This window comes from Hibiscus syriacus, unplaced genomic scaffold (assembly GCF_006381635.1).
Source record: "Hibiscus syriacus cultivar Baekdansim isolate YM2019G1 unplaced genomic scaffold, ASM638163v2 tig00111398_pilon, whole genome shotgun sequence".
In the NCBI taxonomy this organism is placed as follows: Eukaryota; Viridiplantae; Streptophyta; class Magnoliopsida; order Malvales; family Malvaceae; genus Hibiscus; species Hibiscus syriacus.
In genome coordinates, this window is record NW_024063081.1 from 1,672,629 (window position 1) to 1,700,583 (window position 27,955).

The following is a 27,955-nucleotide window of genomic DNA, read 5'->3' on the forward strand; positions in this document are numbered from 1 at the left end:
TCAAACTATTCCAAAAGAAATTGTCGCTATATCGGTTATAACTTTTTTTATTCTGATTAAGATTGATCCGTATCATACAGTTAATTTTTAGTGGAGGAGTCTCTCAATGTAAATTTTTTACATATACAATAACTCAAACTGAGAATCTGCTTAAGAAATATCAATTTTATTACTACTTGAATCAGCTATTCATTTTGATAATATAATTATTGTTTATCTACACTGTTATAATCACATTGGTTGGAACGGATATTTATAGAAATATATAATTATTATTTTTAATTAAATTTTGTAAAATAATTAAATTAATTGGTATTTGAATATACTCGAACAACTCACACTATAGCAAAACAAGTTTTTAACTGCGTTTTTATTAGTCTTTTCTAAAACCGTCGAGGAAAGAAGAGCGGTCTCAGACTAGAGAAAAACGCTGCAATTTGTAACTATATACATCATATGTATGGCTTAATGCATATTTTAGCCCTAAAACTATATTATTTTTCTTATTTTAATATTTCAACTTTTTTTTATTTCAGTTTGGTATTTAAAGTATTTTGTCATTATCCAGTTCATTTAGTTATTTTAATATTGTTAACAAAATTAAATTTATATAAGATATTTTCAAAACGTATCACCTGAAATTTTCAATCAAATGATCATATAACTTTAATTATTAAATTAAAATATAAAATATTTATAAAAAACAAAATGTTTGTAAAAAATATCATTAATTGTGATTATTGTTGAGCAAATTTGACTCTAATTTTTTTTTTATGTTTTATAAAGTTTTGAAACATTTTTTAGAAATCCATTTTTTATTATCAAAGTAGAAAAGTGATATGCCCGAGGTTAAAATGTGCATTAAACCAATATATATGAATAATGTATAAGAGTAACTTGACATTATAATTAAAATTAGGTTTAAATATATATTTGGTACTTGAATTATATATTTTTCTGTAAAATATATATTATTAACACGTTTTAAAGTTAATTGTTATTATATTAGTTAACATCTTTTAATCCATCATATGTTCAACATAAATATGTGATGATTACTGTAATTTAAAAAATTAAGCATTTTAATGTCAACCGTGCGATCGCATATATATATATATATATATATATATATATAGAAAGAGTGGAAAGTGAGAGGGACAATCGTCCCTTTAAAAATTTTAAATTCTTATATTTTTATATGAATTAGCAGAGTTTAGGATTAAAGATTAATAGTTTACTCATTTTAAAAAAAAAATGATGATTGATATTAAATTTTAAATTTGATTCCAATTATTTTCATTTCCCTTTTTATTACAAAAAAAAAACATTTTTGTTTGTCTCCTTCAGACGTAGAAGAAAATCATTTGATAAACTTTATAAAACAATATTTAAAATATCTATTAACTTTTTCAAATCTTTAAGTTGATATAATTCAATAAGATTTTATTGTAGTAATTACAAAGTAGTAACTGTTTAAATTTTTCTTAACTTATTAATAATGCGCATACATACGTTCCGAAAATACTGTTGCTCGAATTTAGGACCTTAAAGAGAACAACACTCTCTTTTACCATTGAGATTACTTGATGATCGTAAATAACTATAAACTTAATAATTAATTTATAATATAAAGAATATGTCACTTATAACCCCAGTGAATTTATATTTTCTGGATCAAGCGTAGACCATTTCCTTTTGATATTTTCAAATAGATTTTAACACATTAAATAAGGATCCATTGCTCGAAAATCTAAAGAAAGCTAAGAATCACTAGCAAAATGACGCGTTATTGGCTTTTAGCTTCTTATCTTTATCTCTGTGTCTGGGCGTGCCGGCCTCGCTGTATGTTTTTGGCGAAATACGCAGAGATAAAGATGGTCTCAATTTTGCCTTCTTCTTTCTCTACTTACAGCACTGATGAAAGGAGGATTCGAAGATGTTCATTCGACTCTAGAATATCATGAACCAATATGGGAATTCCCCTCTGTTGAGTTGCCACCAACAGTCATAAACTCGGAGAGAAACGAGCTCTCCGAGTTGGTCGAACCAGCCACCGAGAAGGCCATCGACGAGGACAACTTTTCCGCGTCCCTGACAGGTGATTTCGATGGCGGCGGCGACGAACTCGGGAGCCGAACGAATAACATTGACGACGAGCAAGGTTTAAGCAACTTGATGACGCTTCTTTTGGAGTGTGGCGCAGCTATCTCGGTCGACAATCTCGGTGAAGCTCATAGAATGTTGCTTCAACTCACCCAAATGGCTTCCGCTCATGCCCTTTCGTGTGCCGAGAGAGTTATCGCGTATTTCGCCATGGCAATGTCTACTAGGGTTATTAACTCATGGTTAGGGTTCTCCTCTCCTTTGATTGACCTAAAAGCCATTCACGACGCTTTCCAAGCTTTCAACAATGTCTCTCCCTTCATCAAATTTGCTCATTTCACCTCCAACCAAGCCTTACTCGAGGCCTTTCATCGACGCCATCAGGTTCACATCATCGACCTCGATATCATGCTGGGCTTGCAACGGCCGCCCTTATTTCACATCCTAGCCACCCGCACCGAAGGGCCTCCGATCATAACCATGACCCGTTTCGGCAGTTCGATGGAGCTTCTAGTTGAGACCGGGAAACAACTTTCGAACTTCGCGAAACGACTCCGGATATCATTCGAGTTCCACCCGATTGCGAAGAAATTCGGGGAAATGACATTGTAGCGATACGACTCCGAAAGGGAGACACCCTAGCCGTTCACTGGTTACAACACTCGCTGTATGATGCCACGGGACCTGACCCCCGAACACTTTAAGACACATTGAACAATTGGCTCCAACAGTGGTCACATTGGTCGAACAAGATGTTCTCACTAACGGTTGTTCTTTCTCGGACCGATTCGTCAATTCCCTCCATTATTACTCCGCCGTCTTCGATTCACTCGGAGCATATCTTCCATCCGACGACCCAAACCGGCACTGCATCGAGCACTGCCTTTTGTATTGGGAAATCAACAATGTATTGGCCATCGGAGGTCCGGCAAGAAGTGGGGACAATAAATTCATGCAATGGAGAATCTAGCTGGCGAGGAACCGTAACTTGCAGATGGTGGCGATGAGCAGCAACTCCATGGCTCAAGCTCAACTGATATTGAAAATGTTTTCCCCTGGTTATGGCTATAGTCTTGTACGAGACGATGGGGCGCGCTTAAGCTTGGATGGAAAGATACTTGCTTGTTTACTGCTCCTGCTTGGACGACCATGTTGCATGCCTCTAGCTTATATGAGAATTGAAACAAAAAAATATCAATACAAATAAATAAATTGAACCGGTATTTCTTATTTTTCTTTTACTTTCTTATATCTTAATTTTTCTTTTTGTTTTTCGATTTTTAATAACGTCATTTTTATATCACGTTTTCATATATCTTTAGACATATTTTTAATTTTGTTTATTTGTTAATCATTCTTTTCATTTAATTTTCTCAAGATTATATTTGACATCGTCTCGACTGCTTCAGACAAATGTTTATTTGTTATCCTGCTGATCTTCTTTACTTTAGACTTTCATATTGGATTTAAATATGCAATTTGCATTCGAATATGGTTTTCTCACAACGTTTGACTATGATTTGTGATTTTCGGTGACCATTAAATAGTTTGATCATCTGTTGTTTGTTGATGTAATCAAATATGTTTGTATCTATCTTTTATTCAAATATTTTAAACAGATTTTTAACTATTTCCTTATAATTCTTGTATGATATCAAATGACTGGTTTCAACATTGAAATCTAATAAATTCGGATTACAATGATTTTGACCAGTTTCAAATCGATAATATCGGTAGGATTCAAAAAGGATAACATAACCTTACCCGATTGCAACGGAACCTTGAACGTGGAGGCATTGAGCTATACAAAAACAACGCACATCTATAAATATTTCTACAGTGGTTTCATATATATTAATAACAAAAAAACAACCGCCATGAGAAAACTATGAATCCATCACTGTATAAGAACTTATTATAATTCTACCTAAACTTATATTTAGATTGTTTCATTAAAAATTAACACGTAATCATTAAAATAAACTAGGATTCGAGAATTCTTTCTGTTTGAGCTAAACCATTTTTTATTCGAGAGAAAAAGATTTTTCACTAGAGGACAGTTCTTCCTTTTTGAAACAATTAGGGTGGTTCTTGTAGTTAATTCGGCTACCGATCGAATCAAATTATTATTAACCGAATCTTTTTTAAACTTTAAATGAACCAATTTTTGTTGTTGTTGAAAACATTAATTTGTAACTACAGTAGCGACTGAGTGACCGATTTATTACAAAATGATAATGTTAGTGATTACTTCGTTACTTTTAAAAATTAAATTCTGAAAACAAAAATTTACTCATACTTAAGTGACCACTTACGTAGTTAATCATATGTTTGTTCAGAAAAGAATAACAGATTTCTTATTTCATGTTTTTCTTTTTATTTTCAGCTCATTCGATTACAATCGGACGTTTGGCAATGCCAGTTGGTTCCTTCTCTTCTTTTTGCAGGGCAATGTAGCTGGATTTTTTCTCCCGAACTAGGTCTTCCTTTTGCAAAATGTGGGAGATTTTGCAATGGAATTATCTGTAGTTGAGGAAGCTGGAGCCTTTCTAATGGTCATAAACATTATGTTTTTACCTTTTTTCCTAAGCTTAGATTGGAATCTCCAGTTTTTGTCATTGATTTTCTGTTTCAAATTTTGGGGATTTGCTATCAAATTATGTAGTTGAGGAAGCTGGAGCCTTTCTAAGAATTATAATAATAGATAAAAATTTCCTTCCATGGGCATAGATTGAAATCTCCACGTTTTCCTTTGATTTTTAGCTTTAATTTTTTTTCCTCTCCAAAGCTAGGGATTTGGTTTCAATATTTGGGGTATTTTCTATCGAATTATGTAGTTGAGGGAGCTGGGGCCTTTCTAATATAAGTAAATAATAATTAAATTTGACCTATCATGGGCTTAGGTTGAAAACTCCAATTCTTTTATTTTATTTTTAGCTTCATTCTTCAAGGTTTTGTTCCTTATTCTTATTAAGTAAAAGGCTTAGATTCTTTTTATTTGACGCTTTTATCCCTGGTGATTATTGAAAAGCGTTCACAATTTATCTTTTCTTTCCATCAGTTGATATGCTTGGAGGTTTCCATTGGATAATTTCATTGAGTTTTAAGGGCCTATTGGATTAGGGGATATAAATGCTGAATTTTGACTCTAATCCCTGTGAAAAATAGCTTAGGTTGAGCCCCTTTGGGTTATTAAGTATTATTGGAACTTGGAAGTGGTAATTGTTTTGGTCGAGAATGGATCATGTGATTGGTGGTAAATTCAAGCTTGTAAGAAAGATTGGCAGTGGCTCTTTTGGAGAACTCTATTTAGGTATAATAATCAAAATCTCTTTGATGTCTAGTTATTTTTTGTAATGGAAAAATGTCTTTTTTTTTCTTCTTCTTCTTCTTCCTGACAGCATTGTATCTTTCTGATTTTCATTTTGTTGTTGAAGGGGTTAATGTGCAGACCGGGGAGGAAGTCGCTGTCAAAATGGTATGTGATCTTTTCTTGAGGATGTGTTTTTTGGTAGTTTCTTTTGTTGGTCGGCTGATGGACTGATGTCTATATATATATTCTTTTCCTGTTCCTAATTACAGGAATCTGTGAAGACTAAGCTTCCACAGCTCCATTACGAGTCAAAATTGTATATGCTTCTTCAAGGAGGAAGTAAGTCTCTGTTTCTGCCTCACTGTCGCTTATGTATCTATCTGGAAAAATGTTTTGTTAGTTGTTACTACATAATTTGACTTTATAGCCTTCTTGTACTTCACTATCAATATGAACCCCGCGGGGGTGGGGGGGATGCAAGCTCTGGTCAAATTTTTTTATTCATAACTTTACACTTGGTTGCTGCCAGTTTAAAATGACAATAGCAAGTCTTCTTTCCTTTCCATGATTTTTGCACTATCAAGTATCAACCTAGTTTGTAAGCAATTTTTCAATATGCAAGTATACAGCTTTCTCGGGACATGCTGCCAACTTCATGTTTTACCTTGTACATTTTAGTGCTTTCATATTGTTTTTGGATAATATTTCTAAGAGAGCTTTTCTTTTATAAATAACTTGGTGTGATTTCTTTTTGATATAGCTGGCATTCCCCACCTCAGATGGTATTTGATCTTCTTGGACCTAGCTTGGAAGATTTGTTTAACTACTGCAGCAGGAAACTCTCGTTAAAAACAGTGTTGATGCTTGCTGATCAATTGGTAAGTATATAGCTTTTTTGTTGCAAAGAATACGTTTTCAGATTGTTTTCGTATTATATTTTCCTCTTTCCAACCACTGCTTTTCTTATTCCAGATTAGTAGAGTAGAATATATGCACTCAAAAAGTTTTCTTCACCGTGACATAAAGCCTGACAACTTCTTGATGGGCTTAGGGCGCAAGGCAAATCAGGTAGTAGTTATTGTGTTACTTCTTGTATGTTATGTCTGCAAATTAACATGTGCATGCTCATTAGATTGCTAGTACAATCACCTTCAATTTTGGTTACAATAAGAATATTATTCTATTGCTGGGAATTGGACTTCGTCACACTTAAAAAGTATGATTTATATCATCAACATACTGGTATCATTTTCATTTTTTGCTTTTAATTTTTCCATCACAGGTGTATATCATTGACTATGGTCTTGCAAAGAAGTATAGGGATCTTCAGACTCATAAGCACATCCCATACAGGTAATTATTTTTCTGTTGACTGCTTAATACATAATTTCATATTTGAAGATCTCAAGATTGTGTAGTATCTTGTCATAATACACGCACCAAATTATCAAATTCTTTGCTGCAGAGAAAACAAGAATCTGACTGGCACAGCTCGATATGCAAGTGTGAATACTCACCTTGGAATCGGTGAGTGTACGTAATGACACAGTTCCAACTAGCCTCAGTAAATCATATATATAGATGCAAGTTTACTTTTTTTTTACTTTTATTAACATAAATTCTTCTACTTTACTGGCAGAGCAAAGCCGGAGAGATGATATGGAATCCATTGGTTATGTGCTCTTGTATTTCCTGAGAGGAAGGTTGAGTATATTTTCATTCAATTTTTATGCATTTCTGGATGATGTTTGATTGTTACTTGTTAATGCATCTTCATTCTTCTTAGTTTTCTTCTCATTGATTTTGATTCAATTTGCACGATTTCTCCGCTTCAGCCTTCCTTGGCAGGGGTTAAAAACGGGTACACAAAAGCAAAAATATGATAGGATTACTGAAAAGAAGGTATCAACTCCAATAGAGGTATGTATCACTTATGCAATCCTTCTACAAGTTGATTTCCTGGAGTTACTAATTTGAATGATATAGGAATTTCTACTGTTTCCTCTGTCCTATTTTGTTTGCGTGTTTGATAAATACTTTATACCTTTTTAAGCATTGAATTCTATGATGGTAAATTTTCCCCGTGAATTGCTATTTCCACTATTATTCTTGAAAGAAGAAGGTTTCCAATCTGTTTTAAGTTTAATAGAAAAAGGGGGATGAATTTGGTTATAGTGAAGTGTAATCCGATTTTACTAACAAACGTAAAGTTATGTTAGCATTTGATCCCAAAATACCTTGTTAATCTATCTTATCACATTATTATTGTTTCCTCGTTCAGTAATATTGGTTTATGTGTGTGTCTAACAGATGCTCTGTAGGTCAAATCCATCTGAGTTTGTAGCATACTTTCACTACTGCCGATCTTTGAGGTTTGAAGATAAGCCAGATTATTCATATTTGAAGAGGCTTTTCCGAGACTTGTTTATAAGAGAAGGTTAGTTATAATCAGTGTGGCTTACTTATTGATGCTCTTTCTACACATAACATTCTGTTATCTTTTTCTCGGTCTTACACATACCGACTGTTGTCCACATGGGTGTAAAGTCAAATTTTGTTTGTTTCCACCCCCTCCCCTTTTTACTTCTGAAATCGGCATTGCTGCAGGTTATCAATTTGACTATATCTTTGACTGGACTTTATTGAAGTACCCACAGGTTTCTAGCAGCTCCAAAGGGCGGGTAAGTAGTTATAAACTTCTAGTTCTCGGCTGTCTTGTTGGGAGATCATAACTCAGGTTTTCCATCCGTTTCTCAGCAATCTGGTGGAAAAGCAGGTTTAGCTGCAGGACCAGCAGTTGAAAAACTGGAAAAGCTCTCAGGTCTGCTTTCTTTAACAGTACTAGATTTCTCATTAGGATTACTTGATTGGACCTAAATATCTGTTAACTACTTCGTTTACAAATGGTCATTGTGTTTATCCAAAATAACTTTGGAAATACAAAAGATTGCCATTTATGTTGTGGGTGAGCTCTCATTACAGGGATGATGACAAATTTTTCACGTCCTCTTTGGGAAAAAATGGTATTTGATGCTTTCATTAGTAATGATATGATGTTATACTAATCTCTCTCCTTTCCCTTGTGGGTTATTCTCTTGGAAAATGACATTCAGGGGGAAGAGATGTTCGGGATAGACTTTGTACGGTTGAAGAAACTCCTAAAAGGCATATTTCAAACACTACTCCTTATCGCGGTAGTTCTAGGTACAAGGCTGCTGAGGATGTCAATTTGGCAAAGCATGCGGTTAGCTTCCATTCTTGATACAGACTTTCATTTATAACCAATGATCCGTAGTTTAATATTTTTGTTCGTTTTCCCATACTAAAGGATGCGATAAAGGAAGACATTCACGATGAAATGCATAGGTGTGTATTACTTTTAGATGATATTGTATTGGTTGATGAGACAAAAGGAGTTGATACTAAATTGGAGTTTTCAAGACAATGACTAGAAGCTTGAGGATTAGATTGAGCAGATAAAGTATTGAACATATGGAGGGTACATTTAATAAAAAGAAGGAATAGCAATCGAAATGTGATCACTTTCGATGATAACATGATACCAATATGGTACGAAATGTCAGGCCAACAAAAAGCAACATATATAAAAAGATAAGTGTAGTCTAGATGTGAATATTAAAATTGACTTGTGATAAGACTAGGAAGGATAGAGTTAGAAATGAGGATATTGGTTTGCGAATCGGGATATCTATTTTAGAGGATAAGGTGAGAGAAAATAGTTTGAACTGGTTTGGTCACCTTGGACGTGAATCGAGACATGCACTTGTTAGAAAAATAGAAGAGTGGTCGAGGCATGCAAAAGGTAAAAAGGTCGAACGGAAAACAAATACATGATGCAAGGTGATAAGTAGTTAATATGAGAACTACTAGAACTTGAAGAAATGACTGCAGAAAACAAAGATATTCATTACCCGATGTAATGTTTTTATATCTTGATTCTTGTAGCCAGTATCGAATTTATTGACATTAATGGTTATTATTTGGTCTGGTTTGGCTTGGATTTTACTTGGGATGAAGATAAAAATGATTCATTTGCCTAATTTAATGTTTTCTTAGAAAAATACCCATTTACCCTATCTTTTAATTTCTATATTCATTGTTGCATTCTTTTCGGGGGGGGGGGGGGGGCTCACGAGTCAAGTCCAACATTCTGATTGTTATTGGGTTGCACTTTCAGCATCATGATTCAGATAAAAAACGAAGTACTTCTCCATACGGCAGCACTACAAGAAGAGCTGTAATCGTAAGCAGGGCTAGTTCAGCTGGCGAAGTCGATGACATTCCGCAAAACCGACGACTACCAACAGGCGGTCGCATCCCTAACACACAAAGAGTCCAGCTTGCTGTTGAGGCCAATGCAGCCCGCAGAGGAAGCCGTTATGATACTCCTATTCGAAGTTTTGAGCTCCTTTCTCTTAGGAAATGACGGGCTCGATCTAGGCTGATGTTTTTCCATATCTTCGACTCAGACTGTGTATATGGCACATATACAGAGCCATAGTCACGACCCACAACAACAGCTCATGTGACTTTCCTTCCCCCATTACCAAGATTTTCCCTCCCCTTGGGAATATTATGGCCATTGTAACATGTTGTAGACATCATGAAAGAGAATTCATGTATCGGAATTTTATTTGTCATATGCAATAAAAGATACTGTTATTGTGTTTTCCCCTTTATCCTGAAGAAATCTACTACCATCTTTACTTGATTTCAGTCTCTTATTACAACGTTCATAATAAATAAGAAAAAAAACAAAAAGGGCATTTGAAGTTAAAATTTTTCGTTTTTCAAGTATTCATGTGAATCCGAATATTGATTTTAATGGTGCCAACTCTCTTCATAGTTAACCAGAGCCGCTCTTCGATTCTCCACTTACAAACCACAAAAGAAAAATCAAACTGATAATTAAAATATTTTACGTATGCTTATTAAGTATGAACATCATATGTTTTTTTTTTTTGATCTTCCTCTTGTTGGGTACTGGAAAAACGAGAACAGATGCAAAAAGTAGTAATGGGAGTTTTGTTCATTTTATTCATTATGACTGATTGTCGATCACATGACTATCATCTTTGGTTGTTGGACTGTGCAGTTTAATCTTAAAAAAAATTATGTTTTTGAAGAATATTATTGTTTAGCCTTTGTCCAAACATCCCCCAAAAATGGAACCACTGTAATAATCAGAAGATTTGGGATCGAAACACGTCAAAGTCCAATAACTTGTCTAGTGTCCGATAACAGTTTGTCGTTTAAAATCAAGAAGGTTTTGATGGAGGAATGCCTGCAAAACAGCTGGCCCCTTATTTTAATCCATCACCCTACCAAGTAAGCTTTAGTAATAAATAAACAACACAATGTAAAGATTCAATTTTTGTACGTATATCTTAATGATAACTTGCTTTCCTTGTTGTATTTGCATTTGGATCTTCCATGAATCCGCCATTGATAATCTGATGATGATTCAAAGGAGAAATTTCTGGGTTTTTTAGGGAATGAATCAATGAAACTGATCCGACATTCAAACGTTAAATGATGTGTTTTTTCGTTTCAGTTCTTTTCATTAACAGAAAGTGGCTTAATGGTTTCATACTCAGTTCGATTGTATTTAATTGGCAGTATATGATTAGGACACTTGTTTGGATGGTTTGTTGTGCTGCAAAAATAAGCTAAGATGTTCTTTAAGACTGCCGGAACAGAGGAGTTAGATGCATTCTATCCGATTAGACCGGAATGCGTAGCCGATGTCCCTAAGACCCGATCTCGGCCGAGGGTATGCCTAGCTTTTTTTCTAAAAAGTATACCATTTTATCGGTTATGCACTTGCAATATCTGATCTATTTTGTTCAGGCAAGGAAAACTCTCGGCACAAGACGATAGCATGCTGCATTCTCTGAAGATGGTCACCTCGATATCGCTAAAATTCTTCGACGAATCCAACTAGGGGTATGCTTCTTTCCCTTCTCGACTATATAACATTTTGGTGTGGTTTGCATATGCTCAAACGTTAAACTACTTTTTTTTTTGGGTAGGGTATTCACCCTTCAATCAAGGGGGTTGTCTGGGAGTTCCTGTTAGGTTGTTTTGATCCCGAGAGTAGCTTCGACGATCGGAATCAACTTAGACAGGAAAGGAGGTGACAATTTCTTTTAGCATCGGCAGTCTGTTAATCAAGGTCATGTTGTTTTTGAAGATGCATTTAGGCAGTTATCCATATTCTGTCATCTGTGTTTTAGTTTTCCAAATTCGGACATTGTGACAATTCATCACACTAAGCATCACAGGGAGCGTTACGGCACTTGGAAGACTGAATGCCAAAATATGGTGCCCATCATCGGGAGTGGAAAGTTCATTACGACACCAATCATCATTCATCACCTATGATGGCCAACCGATTGAAGTTGAAGGTTTCCCCATGATAACTTCTGTTTCAGACAGCGATTCAGTGGATGCTTTTCTTGCATCAAATCGGTATGTATGGTGCACCGTTTCATGCTCAGCTAATTCGATTTTCCATACACTTATGCTGGCTTTTGAGTTGCCATTTAAGATACAATTTTTATGGTCTGCATTTGAGGCTTTAGATCAACAGTTCTAAATCTATTGCAGGTTTGGATGTTGTTTGAGCCGATCGAACACTTGCCTTTTATGAGAGCAAAACGAATCAAGCAAAACTTTGGGATATTCTTGCTGCATATTCATGGATGGATGATGATATCGGTTATGTGCAGGGTGAGTCGATAGTATTATTCATTACCAAGCTGAAGTTCCATTGTTCTCCGACGATTTTTCGGTGCATTCTTTGGCAAGCAGGAATGAATGACAAGTGTTCTAGAGACCAAGAATAAGCAGATTCTAAAGGACGCCAAGGGCATAGACGACGTCCTCAGCGTACTATCTTGTTCTCTCCCCCCTCGTGTGCGTCAAATTCCGTACATTAACGCATCGTATCTTTGATTGTAAACGTCATTTCACCAGATAATCGGCGATATCATTGGAAACTTGGATGCCAAGAAAGCATGTGAAAACGCATTGAAGATTCAAAACAAGTAGTTGAAAAAGGTATGACAATAAGCTTTATCTATATCAAAATACTTCTTTAAATGGATGGACTGATTGCAAATGTATGGTGTTTTTTTTTAACGTGCAGGCCAAGAAATCATAGTTACAGACATCAAACATGTCAAATTCTATAATTTAAACCTTTGTCGCCATTTATTTTTCTTTCTTTTTGGATATTTTTCATGTATTTTTTATTTTATTTATTTTCAAGTTTCTTTGTTCATATCTACATTTATCCATGCTATTTTGACAACTTGAAATTCTTTTATGTATAAATGGAATTTTACCCTTATTTTGTTTTGGAATCTAACATGTCTAATTGAATCAAAGGGATTTATATTTAATAAATTATTATTTATTAAAAATTATTGATAAATATATAATATTATTTTTAAAATAATCAATATTTTATTATATATTATTATATTGTTTTTATTAATTACAATTTAAACTCTACAAAATATGTTGTCAATATAATTAGATTTGGCTCACTCGAATTCTTATTCATTTTTGTTGTCTTTAATTTTTCACTAATAATATAATCTTAAATAGATTTATTGTTAGATTCTAATCAAATGTTTGACTTGGATCAACGGTTGAAGCTCCCAAATATCTCTCATGTATCCTAGGTTTCATCTCTCTTGGCGCCAACTATAGTTTCACATTTTTTTACCAATAAAATGGGTGTTTACAAAATAGAATATGTTTAGAAATTTTTTAATCATTGATAACGCACACATATCCTGCAGACACAGCTGTTCAGACTTAAGATTTCTAGGAAAAATAATATTTCTCTTAATCATTAAAATCACTTGATGGGTTTAAAATAAATTAAATTAAGAGAAAAATTAAAAGAAAATATTTTAAGTGATACGATTTGATTGGATAGCTAAATTTATTGATTTAAATAAAAAATAAGAATAAAATTAAATAAAATACATAAGTAATAAGAATAAAAAATATAATTATACAAATTTACTTAACTATCGTATCATTATTTTCTTTCAATATTAATGGTTGATACTTGATTAATATCAATTTAATAATTATCCTATAGTTTAGTGACCATTAAGATACCTTACCCTTATTTTATTTAACTTCTTTATGTGGACGAGTATGGTAGGGCCACTGTTGAAACGGCTGGAGAATTAATAAAACGCTCCTTTTTTTTAAACAGTAATTTAATGACGAGTATCTAATCAAATGAGAGAATGAATTAGTTTGAATACCTCTACTCCAACTAATAATAACCTATATATTATACATAAAGATGGACGGAAAGAGAACGGGTGAGGATTATCGTCCTTTTTGAAAATTTTAAAATTTTATTAATTCATCTCCTAATATACATTTTTGTGTGTGTTAATGATTATATGAGGATTATCATTTAATATATTATCTGAGAAGTAATTCTATAATCATTAGTATAATTGAAATGAGGTCAAGTCTCTCTTTTAAGCACATATTTTGAAAAATGAAAAATACAATAATTATATATTTGTCAATATTGATTGTGAAATTAATTTCCCATAGTTGAGTATTACTATAGTGTTTTTTATTTTCCCTAAATTTCTTTTTATTTATTGGAATAAACGGGTATTGAAACTTATGTGAAATAAAATATTAAATAATGAAAAAAATCAAACTTATTTATTTGGCTATGAAAACAATGTGCATGCACCTTACCTAATATATAAGCTTACGAAGTCAATTCCAATATCAACAGCTTTAAAGGGAAACAAAACAAACTGTTAGGAGTTAGCCTTCTTCTGTCGTTTTGATCATATTTTTTTTATTAAATAGAGATCTATTATATTTTTTAAATAAATATAAAATTTTAATTTAGACTAAATATGATCATATAAATATTTTTACTATTCAATCAATTAATAGAATTTGTATATTCAATATAATTTTGGTTTAATAATATTTTGGCTAATGTAAAAATAAATATTTAAATTAAGAAATATAAGAATTTATTAAATATTTAATAAAGCAGGGGTCGAACTATGGAAGAATAACCCCATATTCTCAAATTTTTGATCTAATAATAATTCAGATCATTGTAAGTTTAAATATTACACAAATTAAGTGTTATATTGTGAATTTTAATTTTTTAATATAAACCTAAGGTGAATACAAAGTAACATCTGTACATAGGGATGGCAATGGGTCGGGTCGGGTCGGGTTTTTGGGCCACCCGACCCGACCCGAGAAGAAGGGGTTTTTCACCCGTGACCCGACCTGACCCGAAGAAATTAAGGTTTCACCCGACCCGACCCGAATATATGACTTAGAAACCCGACCCGACCCGACCCGACCCGAAATAATAATAATAATAATTTTATTCAATGAAAATAGTGACTTAATTGAAAAAAATTATATATGGAGGAACATTATTGTAATTATCCCTAAATATATAGGATAAAATTATATATATATTTTCGGGTCGGGTCGGGTCGGATTTTTTTCACCCTAAACCCGACCCGACCCGACCCGAACAGTACATTTAAAAAAACCCGACCCGACCCGACCCGAACCCGAATTTTTTTTTAAAAAATCCGACCCGATCGGGTCGGGTCAGGTCGGAACCCGTCGGATTCGGGTTGAGTTGCCATCCCTATCTGTATAAATACTCTTAATTATTTGACAATGAACGTTCATAACCTTACATGCGCAATGCTCGAACTCAAAACCTCAAAGATAACAATAATCCCTTAATCATTAAAGTCGCTTAGCTAATGTTGAATTATAAATTTAAATACCTAATAAATTTTTATATTTTTATTAAATAATCTAATATTTTATTTCCCGTCAACATTTAGTTCTACTCTTTCCCTAATTACTGATGTTCATGTTAAATATATCCAAATTTCGTTCCTTATATTCCTCTATCAGTCCTAATTAAGCCGGCCGGTTCACTGGTTTTTCTAGTTAGTTTGAAGCCAAGCTATCTCTATCTTATCCCCAACAGTTTTTTTTTTCTTTTTCTTTTCTCGATATCAACGTGTTCCCATTTTGAATTTAACCCTTATTTTCATTTATGTATCGAAGCAATTAATGGTGCCAGAACTACATTTTGGCAAGATAACAAGAAATGGAAACCATGAAGTCCAAGAATGGGAATTCACCTTTAATGATCGAAAATGAATGCAAAAATTTTCAGAAATTTATTGCATTGTTCAATCAGATCATACACTAAACAACATCAGATTTACATGCATGTATGCATGAATCTCTCGTGCATACATTCGGATTTGAAAAGGAAGAGGAAAAAAAACTAAATGTTGAGCTGAGGCTACGTACTCCACAGAGAACTTCTCCGGCAGAAAGACGGAGGGGAAAAAAAGGATAAAAATACTTCTAAAAAATTAAAAAAAGATAAAGAAAATGCTGGCCAATGAGGTGTCTCCGCGTGTTAGAAAACAACCTCACATATGTAAGAAACGAGCGAGCTGGCTCGGGTTGACGATGCCCGGTATGTGGGCCCCATCTTTCTTCAGCAAGCTCGCCACTTCAACGTACCTTCGGCGCTTCTCCTCCCTCGGCTCCGGCTTCTGTTCGACTTTTTCGGCTACGGATCTCTCGTTTAGATCCACATCTTCTCCGATTCCCCTACTGGATTCAGAGGCAGTTGGTGGCGGTCGTGCCGGGTCCCACGTTTGGCCGAACAGCGTCCCACGAGTGAGGTACTCGTGGGCCAGGTATCCAGCCAGAAGCTGGTTGGAGAGAACCGGCTTGGTGGCTTTGTCGGAGCCGGCTAAAGGGAGAGCCGGCTTGGGTAACTTTGTGAGTGGGGAGATTAGCCGTTTGAGGTCAAAATCATCTCTCTCTTTGCGCTTGTTGGAGGGCATGGAAACCCGACGTGGTGGTAACCGCATCGTTTTGGTGTTCATCATTCCACCCTTTATGGTACATGCCACGTCAGAAAAAATCTAATCTAAAATAAAAGATGGAATAATTTTCTTAAAGAAAAGAATAAGCAACCCTTATTTATTTAAAATATTTTTAAATAAGAAAAAAGAGAGTTAATTTGGTAAATAGTTAGCGAAAATGGCTAAGAGTAAAAAAGTGAAAATTACAAACAGTGACGGATAAAATTTTTAAAATAGTAAATACTTCAGAAACAGATTTCTTTTAAAAGATAAAAGAAAATTATTGAGAAAAAATTAAAAGAAAATGACAGTGGCCGGAATCTGGCTTTTAGTATAAAAGCGAAGAAAAGAAAGAGGGAGAGTGAATGAGAGAATTTCTTTAGAAGAGATACATTAAAAATGGTTTATAGGAAGGAAATGGCTGTATCATTGTATGTATTTATAGGAAAGGGGTTGAGAATTGGCCCTTGGGGTTAATGAAATTACAATATTACTATAATGATATTAAAATTACGAGATTATCCTCCAATCATATCACATGACCTTTTTATGCTGTTATTTTTATATACACATTTGATCATTTATGTTTTTCTATTATAAATTACTTTTTTTTTAATTTTATTAACATGGTGATTAAACATTTATTGTTAAATAGTTGAGAATATTTAGAATGTATATTATTTTGTGATCACTATTAAATTAATAAAAAATTTAACATAATAAATTAGTTTTATGAAAAAAATACATTGTAATATATATATATATATATATATATATATATATATATAACTTATTTAAGAAAAATAATTTAATAGAATTATGATTTTTAATTTAGCCGCGTGTAAAGGGAGAGTTAGGGCACAATTGAAGGGAGAAAGATTAAAGATTCTTGTTTAGCCACATAGGATTGGTGGGCAGTTTCTAGTTGTACAAGAATAGCAATATAATTAAGCGGTTCTTCTAAATATTTATTAGCAGAACGAATGGTTTTATTTTAAGATATATATTTCTAAAATTAAAAAAAATTATAAATTTTAAGAAACGGAAATATATTATCAATAGAAAATATATAAAAATTTAAAATTTATGCGGAGGACAATCGTCCCACCCACTCTCCTTTTAAGTCTATTCAGTATCTCCACTATATATTTTTATTAAATTCCTTAATGTTTTGAGTTCGAACAGCCTGTATACAAAGATGTAAACATTCATTGTTAAAAAATTAAAAATCTTTGTATATATATTATCTTATACTCACTTTAGAATTAACAAAAAATACATTCATTATATTATTGACATTTCACAAATATATTACATCAACATTTTAATTTTTATATATGATAATATATTCTCTCAAATACAACGATTCATCGATGATGAAGTAATTTATTTTCACATTATCCATTTCACTAGTTATTTTTCTAACATTCAATATCTAAACATACACAAAAACACCCAATCTTAATAGTTTGTAATATTCTTTTTAATATAATATCGATAAGAATGTATTTGAGGTATTTATACTCTCTTTTTTAAAATCATCAACGTGACTCTCGAATTATTTTTTCACTCAATGTGACTTTTAAATTTAGTAAACAAACGTAATATCACCATTTGACCAACGGTTTTTGTCATTGACTGTGATTGATGATATGACATGTGAGCTAAATTGATTTTTTTATTGAGTTTGAGGGTCCAATTAATTTTTTTTAAGTTCAATGCTTTATTTAGTTTTTTAGGAAAAAATATAAATATAAAATATAAAAATGTTTAAAAAATAAATTATTAAAAAATAAAAATATATTATTATTTTTACCTGGAATTTAAATTAAGTTTTATTTATATAAATATGAACTTGTTCATCTTGTACAAATTTTATTTTATATATTTGTTTCTAATAATCCTAAACTCTAAATGTCTTTCTAATTCGATTTCACTAATTTTTTATAAAATTAAATAAAATAAATATTATAAAGTTTTATAAGAAATAAAATTTAAAAGTTATAAATTAAATTTATGTATAAATTATAATGAAAATATATAATTAAAAAATATAAAAAATAGTATACAATTAAGAAAATTATTTTAGTGAATATAACATGATAGAGATAAGTAAACTTCACCTAAACTTGATCTAAAAAAATTAATAGGAAACTAGGTCATGGCGAAAATCGTTGGTCAAATGGTTACATTGGATTTATTTCTTAAGTTTGAGGGTCATATTGAATGCAAACATAATTCGAAAGTCACATTGATTTTTTTCAAAAGTACAAGGACCTCGTGTAACTTTTTGCCTATAATATGTAAATTTATTTTCTGGAGACAATTATTAACTAAAATATTTATAACATTAGAAAAATACAAATCATAATTTAATCAATATGTAGTACTCTTTGTCTCACCAAAATTATCTTTTATTAAATTTTTTGATCAATTTTGTTATTTTAATTTCTTATTAATAAAAATATAAAAATATTTTTAAAAAATAAATTAAATAATTTTTAAATATATATAATTTTTTCTATTTAAAATATTTATAATCAAAATTTAAAGGTAAATAAAAATAACTCTAATATGACGAAGAAAAATACATCTCTGAAAAATTAATCAGACTCGATCTACTTCTAATACCCCAAACAAACAAAAATTCCAGAAATGGGTGAAGCATTTACTAATTTGAATCCTGGACGTAATAACAATAGATTTTAAATCCACACAAAATTATTTGTTGATTATAGTTGTATGACTTTGATATAAATATGACATCTAAATACAACCAATTTCTTTACACATATAAACCCCCCGTAACGGAGAAGATTGAGTAAATCTATACTTTCTAATTGTATTAATTTGATCATCAATTCATTGAATTGTATCATTCCCGTCCTTTGATCATCATATATCATTGTTGACTGTTCCGATATTAATGTAAAAGCATGCTAATATGCTGATTTATTGTGATGACATTGATAGTCTATGGTGTTGGTGTGATTGTCCATGTGTGAATATTAAATTTACATTTAGGGTAAACTATGAGAATTGCCCCTTTTGTTTAGGGTCTGACTGACTTTGGTCACATGGCTGAGGGATTAAAATGGAACGGATCGATAACGTTAAGGATTAAAATCGAATGTATCGATAACATTAGGGATCATATACCCTTAATTTTTAAATTGGTGATCGAAGTCGGTCAGATTGAAAACAAAAAGGACTATTCGCATAGTTTACCCTTACATTTATTAGGATTTAATTATTCAATACTATTGCCAAACGTTTCAACCAATTGATATATGTTGTTAGCGCTGCATCGGCCTTCCAACACTCATGGGAAGAGGAATTTGGATGAACAGAGCGTGCATGGTTGTTCGCTTCATTTTTTGTAGATGATTTGCTCGTGCATGCAAGTTTTTCGGATCGAATCTACGATTATTTATCGGGAAGGACCAACGTTTGGGGTTAGTTTTGGGAAAATGTTTGGGGGTAAGAGTAGTGGTTTTGACTTTTGTAGGAGAATTCTTTATCCTGAGGTTTGTCCATGCTCATTGCATCAATTGTCAACGGAAACAAATTGGCCTCATCAACTGTTGGCAGTTCACCTCGTCTGAATAAAATCGAAAGTGACTAAATCTTAATTGAATAAAAACAAAGGTGACTAAATCCATTAAAGTTCTTACTTAAACACTAGTGACCATTTGTGTAATTTAATCTTTTTAATTTTCTGAATCCATTGTACCACATCATCAATCCGTTAAAGGTCTAACGACAATTAACCTTCTGTGACCACATCTTAATTAAATAAAAACGAAAGTCACAAAATATTATTTTTTAAAATACAATGAGAAAAAAAATATAAAAGTTAAACAGAAGTAATCAATCATGTAATTTCCCCTAGATATATTTACCAAATATATATCCCATAATACGCTGGCAGCAAAAAGAGCTCATGGTAGGTATGGTTCATACTTAATACAGGTTGGTATTCGGTTCTCCAAATGTTATTCGAATATTAACTTTATATTTAATAGTATCACTAAACGTTTCAATCAATTGATATGTATTATTTTAGTTTAATTAAAGTTTTGGGTTTAAGTATTTGAGAGTATAATAAAATTAAATAATCGATGGAAAAATTGCATTATTCTTATAATTTATTTGATTTGAAAAAAGCTATTTTTATTTAAATTATTGAATAGATAAATAAAAATATTTAATATTATTATCTACCGAAATTCAGTATTAGTTAATTAGATATACTAAATTTCAAGGTTTTATTTTTATTTACTCAAACTAAAGATTCCAATTCTTTTAGAAAAATAAACTTTCATAAAAACAATTGGGAAAAACACACAAATGATCCCCTAGTTATAAGACACTAGTTTATCAAGTCCCCAAAATATTGAAAGTTATAAAATAGTATCCGATCATAGGTTTGTTCTTTGTTGAGTCCCGACTATTAAATTTATAAAATGATCATCCGATTATAGGGCGTTGTTTTTTTGAGCTCTCCTGACTATTAAAAGTTACAAAATGATCACTTGACTATTTATATGTTCCAAACTCGTCATTTTTTGTTAAAATTTGACGATCCTTTGTGTTGGACGTTAACATGTTGACTGAGATACAGTGAAATTTGATCCTAGAATCTAAAATGACTATATAACTGTTATTTGATCAATTTTTATCATATCTCAGTCAACAAATTAACTTCCAGCTCAGACAACCGTTAAATTTTTTAATGAAAAAAATCAAATTTGAAATATATGAATAGTCGAGTGATAATTTTTTAACTTTTAATAGTCGATAAACTCAACAAAGTAACGCCCTATAGTTAAGGAATTATTTTATAACTTTTAATAGCCAATGGACTCAACAAAACGACACCCTATAGTTGATGGATTATTTTGTAACTTTTAATAATCAAGTGAATCAACAAAACAAGATCTTATGGTCTGGGAACCATTTGTGTACTTTACCCAAAACAAATTGAATCTATGGTTTGCTTAATAATCAAAGCTTTTTCGATGTTTTCAATACTTACAATTTAGACGATGAAGACCGACCAAGCAGGAGGCTCACATGAGCCATATTGCCATTTTCCCCCTTTCTTAAAGATCAAAACAAATTGAGTACACTTGAATAACGCATCTTTGTCCTTTAAGTGTATAATTAATTAAAAGCAAATTCGAGGTTTAATTAATATAATATTTTATGAAATTTAGAATTTTATTATTTTTATCCCCGACATGATTTTGTTTTTCTAAAAGAATAACATGGAAAGTGAAATATTTTAAATGAGAGAAAATGTTGACGAAAGTTTGATTTTGAAAATTGGAATCAAACGATATTATCAATAATAATAATAAATATCATATAAAATTATAAAATTTGGAGATAAAAATAAAAAAGAGATTAATTTAAAACAAAACAAAATTTTCAAATACTTAACTGAATAAAAGAAAATACGAAAGATTTAATATGATATTTATTATTTTTATTAAAGTCGGCGAGTTTATTAAACTGATCAAAATATCACGTTTCATAGTTATATTGATTGACTCACAGTTTTTAATAATTTTGGGTAATTTAAATAACGGAATTAAACGTTCGGGACACAAATGAAAAAAAAATTAAGTATCAAATTAAAAATAAATAAATAAACTTCTTTCAAAAAATAAAATAAAATAAACATTAATAGGATAAAAGATGTGTTTAGATATCCCCTAAAACAATTAACCTCTAAAGTTATGCTAAAAGCAAGGTCACTAAATCAAATACAATAGAATTTCTATAAATTAATACTCGATAAATTAATAATTTCTCTAAAATAATAATTTTTCTCCTTCCCGACTTGGGTCCAATGTCTAAATTAATAATTTCGATAAATTAATAAGATACTAATTTTTCGAAAGACCCTTATATAAATTTTTGGTCCCTTCTGTAACCCCCCAGAACGATGCGGGTAGCCCGATCCGATCCGGGAAGTCACATTAGGGCCACCGGAGCGACCCACTGTAAAAATAGCGGAAAATTTAAAATTTTTTATTAGAACACGTAAACTTATAAAATCAGTTTTCACTATTTAAAAATAAAACAGATTTCCAAACTCGTATATAAATAAAAATACAATTACATGCCCCCTAATCACATGTACCATACTCTGCAACAACGCCGGGAGAACTCCCTTACTGAAGTCGATAGATGCACTGGTACAATTCTTTTAACCTGAAAATGTGAGTAATAGAGTGAGCTTTGGAAAGCTCAGTAATACAAAACTACCAGATGATGCTGAAGAACATGCAGATACAAATAAACATATTTTCCTTATCGATTCAGACATTTACATATCTTTATACTGAGCAGAGATTCTACGGATATTTTAGGTAGTAACAAATAGTATTCATTCCAGATGGAAATATTTCGGATGTCTAGGTTCAATAGATCAGAATAGGTTTTCTAGTGTGTTCCCAAAAACCATGTAACTTTTCAGATCTTTTTAAAACATATATATATATATACCCCCATCCCAACACATCATAATGTGTAGGTTCCCCAGAACCATACACCCAACCCAACACATCATATAAGGCCCTGAGCACAAAGCCGAGGAACCTGCAGAACTTCTTCCTTCAACAATACCCCCATTTAAAACATTTCTCCGTTGGTAAACGGAGATATCAAAAATCAAAACATAATTCAGATCAGATATCATAACAAAATCCAGGTTAAGAATTAGAACAGATTTCAGATCAGATGTCAAAACAAAATTCAAATCAGAAATCAGATAAAATATTCATATAAGTAGGGAACACACTAGAGTTTCCAGATATTATTTAGAGATACAGGATAATCTTATCGGGCAGAGAAACGCAAATCTTCAGTTTACCAATAGAATGCCGGAAATTAGAATCACTATTAGAAGAGTTTGTTAACTGACAAAATCATCGGTTATTCAGGATATGATTCATCAGGATCATCTTATTCGTACACTTTTCTGAAGCTCTACGAAATTTGAAGGTATTCAGAATCTTTACAATCTATGACGATTAATCCGATTATCGAACAACACCAGATGAATAGCTTATAGAACCAATACTTACCAACTTGTCAATTCATTAACCTTTCAGGGTATTTACTCTTTAATACCAAATATTCTTATCCACAAATCATCATCTGAGTCATCACTGAATAGATCTTAAGGAGACAAGCAATTATTCTAATGGTCTTTATTTTATTTCCATGTTTCAACTATACCATGAAATGCTGACGTACTTGATTTGTGGTTCATAATCCATAGGGATGATACATCACATAAGTTCATCCGAGTTTCCAAACTTATTCCAATCTCTTACTTAATCCTCAGTCATTGAGGTTACTTAGTTCATTTAACATTCAAGTCCAATCCAGTTACTTCGGGATTTTCCAGAATAATTTAAACGTTCCTGAATTTCAGATACATGTTGTACTTCCATTCCATTCAATTTGGTCTTCGTGGTTGATTTGTCGAACAAACGTCCAATTCATAGTACTGAATACGATCTAGATCTGAGCTGAACTGAATACTTCCAAAATTTGTCATCGAGCCAAACTTGAGAAGACGAACACATGTTCCAGTAATATCTATGTCATTTAGGTATTGACATAGCTTTAGGGTTGATCTACTCACTTAAATTATTTTCCATTACCTTTAAAGGTAGTCCAATACCTATGCTTACTTGGATTCCTTAATTAATCCAAGACATTTACTTAATTTAGGCCATAAGGGTATTTTGGTAATTTTGATGTTCAGTTTTATTCCATTCATTTCAGAGCTCGAGGATATTCAATCATTCATGAGCTTGGTGATATTCTTGGGTCATTTCTATTACAGGGGTATTTTGGTCATTTTATAGATCCACTGTATTTCAATCTTTTTCCTTCATCCGATCTTATTATTTAATTCTAATTTATCATCTATTCCAGTTCATTCGAACAATTCTGATAAAAGAGCACCCTCCGATAAATTGTTCTTCAGGTATTTACTCATAACTCAGATATTTTCGGGTCAAGTGCCTTCTCGGATTTTACAAATGCAATATTATGAATTTTTCTTTACAAAGACAGAATATTAATAATTAAATTTGTACTTAATCGAGTTAAGTACAAATCCTCAAAGTACTTTCTCCTTCAGGGTCAACTCTGACTATTTTAACTCTCAAGGGCATTTTCGTAATTTCTTAACCATATAATTTCGATATTAGCTCTTAACGAAAATAATATAATTTAGAGATCCTATGATTAATTGCTTTCTTGAACACTCTCTGATCTTGAAATAATTCCATTAACACATTTCTAGTATCTTTCATAAACCCTCTTGGGGTTAAAAACCGGTTATCCATAATTTCTAAGTATAACTATCATTTCTTATGCTCATCAATATATTTATCGTATTAATATGTCTTTTCAGATTTATTAATCCACTTCCAGGGACAATTCTTATCATTTTCCAATATAAGGGTAATTTCGTATTTTTACCATACCGAAGTATTCTCATAATTTCCCATCCAAGTACCTTTAACATTTAACCTTTGATGATATAAAATATAATTTACAAATCCATGTCTGATTTCTTTATCACTATTCAAAAACTTGTAATTTAATCCTAAAAATCTTTCAATCTCTTATATTAGTCATTCGATCCGTATTCAGTTACAGAATTTCTACCACATTCATATCGAGTGAATAAATTATTCAACTCCACAAAAGTGACCAACATTATCTTATTCATGCATTTACCAATATCAACATGTTCCATAAAGCATAAAGAGGTAGTAAAGTATTACCTCAATTTTCGTGCAATACTGATCGACCATAAAAATTCCATTCGAACGTCTTTGATCTTCAATTCAACTTCCAATAATTCCTCATATACATATCAACATAAATTATATCAGAAACGGAGCTTAATTACGATAAGCGGATCGAATAGGGTGATAAATCAGTGAAAGACGGCTTACCAGGTTCGAATTTGGCAAAACGAACTTCGGATTCGGATTCAGGACGTCGAAAGCATAAAATATGACTTTTCGGAAATTTGGAATTTTTGGACAAATTCAAAGTCAACGGGGTTGACTGGCAATTTCGAGGCCTTCGGGTTCGAATTTTGAAAAACGAACAGCGGAATCGGATTTGGAACGTCGAAAAATGTCAAGATAGATATACTCGGTCGAAGTCAAAGGTTGTTTAATGCCCGATCAAAGCCGATCAAAGTTTTGGTCAACAGTGGTCAACGCCGGTCAACGGTCAATAGGTCAACGGGTCGGGTCAATGGGTCGGGTCAACGGGTCGGGTCGAGTTATGATCGGTCAAACCGGTCAAAACAGTTCCAAAACCGGTCAAACCGATCACTTTTTCCTTCCCCACGTGCAGTGGCGGCGCGTGAACAGTGCTAAAATCCCGGAAAAATTTCTAAAAATTATTTTGAGCGATTTCGAGATATTTACAAAGCTCGGTTCACAATTTTGAACGGCGGAGAGCTCGATTTCAACAAATCGGAAACTTTGACCGCTTAACCTCCTCACGCGCCGCCATCGACGGAGACCAAGGATGACACCGGCAAACTCGGAACGAAGCAACGAACACGATGGTGCGGGAGGTGTCGTAAACGGATGACCCGATCGTCGTGAATCGATGAAAAACCAACTAAAACTGAATTATTACCGACGATACTTCCGACTGAAATTAACGACGAACGGAGACGATTCACGACGAAAGGTTTGAGGGGTTTTGTTCCTCGATTGACAATGAACACGATGGTGGTTTCGGCTCGTCGATCGGAGGTCGGACGGCGAGTAGATCGGAGTTGAAAGGAGGGTAGTTGGAGAAGACAAAACTAGAAAATTATACTGAACTGCGCACGGGGGAAGAGTTTTATAACTCAACCTATATAAAAATTGGTAAACCAAGAGTTTAGTCACTGAACTTCCTGCACTTCTTAAAACGGTCTGCAAACTTTGAAATTTTACAATTTAATCCACTGTTTCTTTCAAAATACCAATTAAATCCACCACTTTATAATTTCTTAAAATTTAGCCCCTAAATTGGGATGTTACAATTCTCCCCTCCTTAAAAGAATTTCGTCCTCGAAATTCATTCATATCACATAATTGCAAAAATAAAACTTCCATCAGTTCTCTCATATCTTTAAGTAGCTTTTACAAAAGTACGGATCCTCCACTAATCCTTAACCAGCTGAGCATACATTCTTATCATAACGTTTCCTCATTTCAATAAAAGAATCCGAACGAAAATTTCCTAGAGTAATCAATTCAATCTTTTTCATGAGAATAGGCTCATAAAGCAGTAGCATATCCCATTTTCATTTCTAGAGTCGAGTCAGCATTTCTCAGATAAATAACTCTCACATGGCTCATGAGATACTTTACAGCGTTTAGACAGATGTTACTAGTATTCCTTTTTGTACAAGTATAGCCTTAACGGATATAAACTTCGGTTTATTCGTTACAGATAAGGACTCAGCCTTGGAGTTCCGACTCAGAGAGGTACGATTGCAGTCTAGGGGCATGTACTGATCAGACATATTTTGACATTCGACCGGCCAGTCTATCTTAAAAAATTTTGACTCAAACCATAGCTTTGATACCACTAAATGTAACCCCCCCAGAACGATGCGGGTAGCCCGATCCGATTCGGGAAGTCACATTAGGCCCACCGGAGCGACCCACTGTAAAAATAGCGGAAAATTTAAAACTTTTTATCAGAACACGTAAACTTATAAAATCAGTTTTCACTATTTAAAAATAAAAAAGATTTCCAAACTCGTATATAAATAAAAATACAATTACATGCCCCCTAATCACATGTACCATACTCTGCAACAACGCCGGAAGAACTCCCTTACTGAAGTCGATAGATGCACTGGTACAATTCTTTTAACCTGAAAATGTGAGTAATAGAGTGAGCTTTGAAAAGCTCAGTAATACAGAACTACCAGATGATGCTGAAGAACGTGCAGATACAAATAAACATATTTTTCCTTATCGATTCAGACGTTTACAGATCTTTATACTGAGCAGAGATTCTACGGATATTTCAGGTAGTAACAAATAGTATTCATTCCAGATGGAAATATTTCGGATGTCTAGGTTCAGGAGATCAGAATAGGTTTTCTAGTGTGTTCCCAAAAACCATGTAACTTTTCAGATCTTTTTAAAACATATATATATATACCCCCATCCCAAAACATCATAATGTGTAGGTTCCCCAGAACCATACACCCAACCCAACACATCATATAAGGCCCTGAGCATAAAGCCGAGGAACCTGCGGAACTTCTTCCTTCAACAATACCCCCCCATTTAAAACATTTCTCCGTTAGTAAACGGAGATATCAAAAATCAAAACATAATTCAGATCAGATATCATAACAGAATCTAGGTTAGGAATCAGAACAGATTTCAGATCAGATGTCAAAACAGAATTCAAATCAGAAATCAGATAAAATATTCATATAAGTAGGGAACACACTAGAGTTTCTAGATATTATTTAGAGATACATGATAATCTTATCGGGCAGAGAAACGCA

At 32.6% G+C, this 27,955-nt stretch overlaps 1 protein-coding gene and 3 pseudogenes across 1 annotated transcript; 3 read left to right on the plus strand and 1 right to left on the minus strand.

Annotated features, from left to right (window-relative positions):
* The first annotated feature begins 1,917 nt into the window (after nucleotides 1-1,917).
* On the plus strand, nucleotides 1,918-3,285 carry LOC120161097 (annotated as a pseudogene).
* A 1,901-nt stretch (nucleotides 3,286-5,186) lies between these two features.
* On the plus strand, nucleotides 5,187-10,084 carry LOC120161044 (annotated as a pseudogene).
* A 1,027-nt stretch (nucleotides 10,085-11,111) lies between these two features.
* On the plus strand, nucleotides 11,112-12,490 carry LOC120161098 (annotated as a pseudogene).
* A 3,156-nt stretch (nucleotides 12,491-15,646) lies between these two features.
* On the minus strand, nucleotides 15,647-16,540 carry LOC120160990. The gene has a single exon (XM_039171301.1). It carries the CDS (start codon nucleotides 16,396-16,398, stop codon nucleotides 15,931-15,933), a length of 468 nt encoding a protein of 155 aa, XP_039027232.1. The 5' UTR covers nucleotides 16,399-16,540; the 3' UTR covers nucleotides 15,647-15,930.
* Nucleotides 16,541-27,955: the final 11,415 nt, after the last annotated feature.

What these genes read in the sequence shown, in the direction of transcription:
- LOC120160990 (XM_039171301.1), bottom strand. Translation starts at nt 16,398, where the DNA reads ATGATGAACACCAAAACGATGCGGTTACCACCACGTCGGGTTTCCATG.